The sequence below is a fragment of the Camelus dromedarius genome, chromosome 19, assembly GCF_036321535.1.
Source record: "Camelus dromedarius isolate mCamDro1 chromosome 19, mCamDro1.pat, whole genome shotgun sequence".
Classification (NCBI taxonomy): Eukaryota; Metazoa; Chordata; class Mammalia; order Artiodactyla; family Camelidae; genus Camelus; species Camelus dromedarius.
Window position 1 is genome coordinate 18,850,396 of NC_087454.1, and position 2,342 is coordinate 18,852,737.

The 2,342-nt window shown below is 37.9% G+C and overlaps 1 protein-coding gene across 1 annotated transcript; it reads right to left on the bottom strand.

Moving 5' to 3' along the window:
* Positions 1-398: 398 nt before the first annotated feature.
* LOC105084574 (olfactory receptor 2B11) lies at positions 399-1,784 on the bottom strand. Its single transcript, XM_010974715.3, has one exon. It carries the CDS (start codon positions 1,668-1,670, stop codon positions 726-728), a length of 945 nt encoding a protein of 314 aa, XP_010973017.2. The 5' UTR covers positions 1,671-1,784; the 3' UTR covers positions 399-725.
* Between the last annotated feature and the right edge of the window lie 558 nt (positions 1,785-2,342).

Genomic DNA, 2,342 nt, shown 5'->3' on the forward strand with positions numbered 1-2,342 from the left:
TCCTCAATGAAGGCTAAATGGCTTTCCATAGTAGGATGCCACATAGAAGTTTCTCAGGATTTGAATTCTCAAATTTTCCCTTTAGGAACATAGAAATAGTTACTTCAGTCAAAGACCTCAGTAGTGGAAATCCTATTGAGACCTGTAGGGAAGAATCAGATATTATTTTTGAATTATCTTATTAATAAAAGTTGGGATGGTGAATATGTAGTGGAGAGGGTTGATCATAGGATATTAGATATTAACTCATTTGATCTTGCTGGTTAATTCATAAAAAGAGTTAATTAGTAAATGAAAGATTGACTTTTAAATCATACCTATAATAGCAAAAAGGTAAACTGTTGTCTACATTACCTGTATTATTTTTTCAATATAATACATAAAATGATATGGTTTGATTTCTTTTGGTCTAACTGTGAATGAGTCAGTCAATAAGCATTTTTATTGCCCATTTTTTAGACTCCTGTAGTAGAATCTTTAGATGGATATAGAGGAACTTAATGACATAGTTCTCACTCTCATGCAAACTGCAGACAAATTGAGAATCAGGATTCACACTTTGAAACAATATTCAATAAATCATATCCACAAAATCCCATATATGTAGCTAAGATAAGAGTTAAAGGATGCAAACAGTTTTGAGGAGGTAAAATCAAGAGGTAATTTTCAAACAGGCGCTCTTCTAAGTCCTATATGGAGAAAATAAAGTATAAAAATAGCTATATTTATTCTCTTCTTTGATGGTGCAATGAGACAATAAGCGTCATCATTGCCCCTTTCACGTCCTTGTTCCTCAAAGTGTAAATAAAAGGGTTAAGCATAGGAGTCACCAAGCTGTAGAACAGGGACATGAGTTTGTTCTTGTCCTGGGAGATAGTAGCCGAAGGTTGCACGTACATGCTAATTACTGGTCCATAGAAGAGAGATACAACAATAATATGAGAACTACATGTGTTAAAGGCCTTCTTCTTTCCCTCTGAGGACCGAATTCTGAGCACTGTAGCTACAATGAACCCATAGGAGACAAGGATAAGTGACAAAGGAAGCAAGGAATAGAATGTCCCCACGATGGAGAGCATAGCTACATTGAATGTAGTGTCGGCACATGACATCTTGATCATCACTGGGACCTCACACAGGAAATCATCTACCTTGTTGTTGCCACAAAGTGGCAGCTGGATGGTGAGGGATGACTGAAGCAAGGAGTTAGCCAAACCACTTAGCCATGCCATGAGCACAAGGAAGATACAGACTCGCTGATGCATGATAACTGGGTACCTCAAAGGCTTGCAGATGGCCATGAAACGATCCAAGGACATTACAGCTAAGAGGATGCATTCAGTGGCTCCCAGGAAGTGAAACATACAAAACTGGGTCACACAGCCTCCATAGCTGATAGATTTATCTGGGCCCCAGAGGTTCAGCAGCAGTTGAGGGATGGTGGTTGTGGTAAAACAAAGGTCCAGGAAGGAGAGGTTGGAAAGGAAGAAGTACATAGGGCTGTCAAGATGAGGATCTACCCTGGATACCACAATAATTGAGATGTTTCCCACTAGTGTGAAGATGTAAGCAGCAAGCACTATTACGAAGAGTGGCATTTCCAACCAGGGATGGTCAGAGAAACCCAGAAGAATGAAAACCTCTGGAGTACTTGCATTGCCTGAATTCATGACTGTCGTTGCTCTTGTCGGTGGATTTAAGTCAAAGTGAAGACTTGCATTTCAGTATTAAATACTCTTGATGGTCATTTTATTCAGTTAAATAGAGTTATGAAGGGATTTTCTCTGCGATGTAACTCCAGTGACATGATTTGATGCTTGCAGGATGAAAAAATATGAGTAAAAATGCCCCAAATTAGTATTCTGTAGTACATCTAAAAGAAAGACTAACGAATCTGTATATTTTACCTAGGAAATGCAATACAGCAAATTTTTATAGAAATAATGATTAGATAAAGGGAGAGTTACAATTGCTTTTACATTAGAGAAAATAATAAAATGCAAGGATGGTTCCCAAGAACCATCCATGCTGGCTTACTGCATGTATTCATTTCTTTCATCCTTAGTCTGCTGGTCCTCATGATTCTCTGGTTGAATTTATGAGTTGATTTAGGTAAGTACAGAACTCACTGAGCTCCAGCTGGATTGGTCTGATTTACACAGAAACAGCAAGACACAGTGCTTTTCCTTAGCCCTACGCCTCAAATTCTAAAATGACTTTTGCCGATAAAAAACTTTTTTCATAAAAGGACACGTGCAACTGAAAGAATGATTCTGTGCAACATGTTCAGTACTTGAAAAATAAGGCAAACAATAATTGATTGCACAGCTTGGTTATATAAG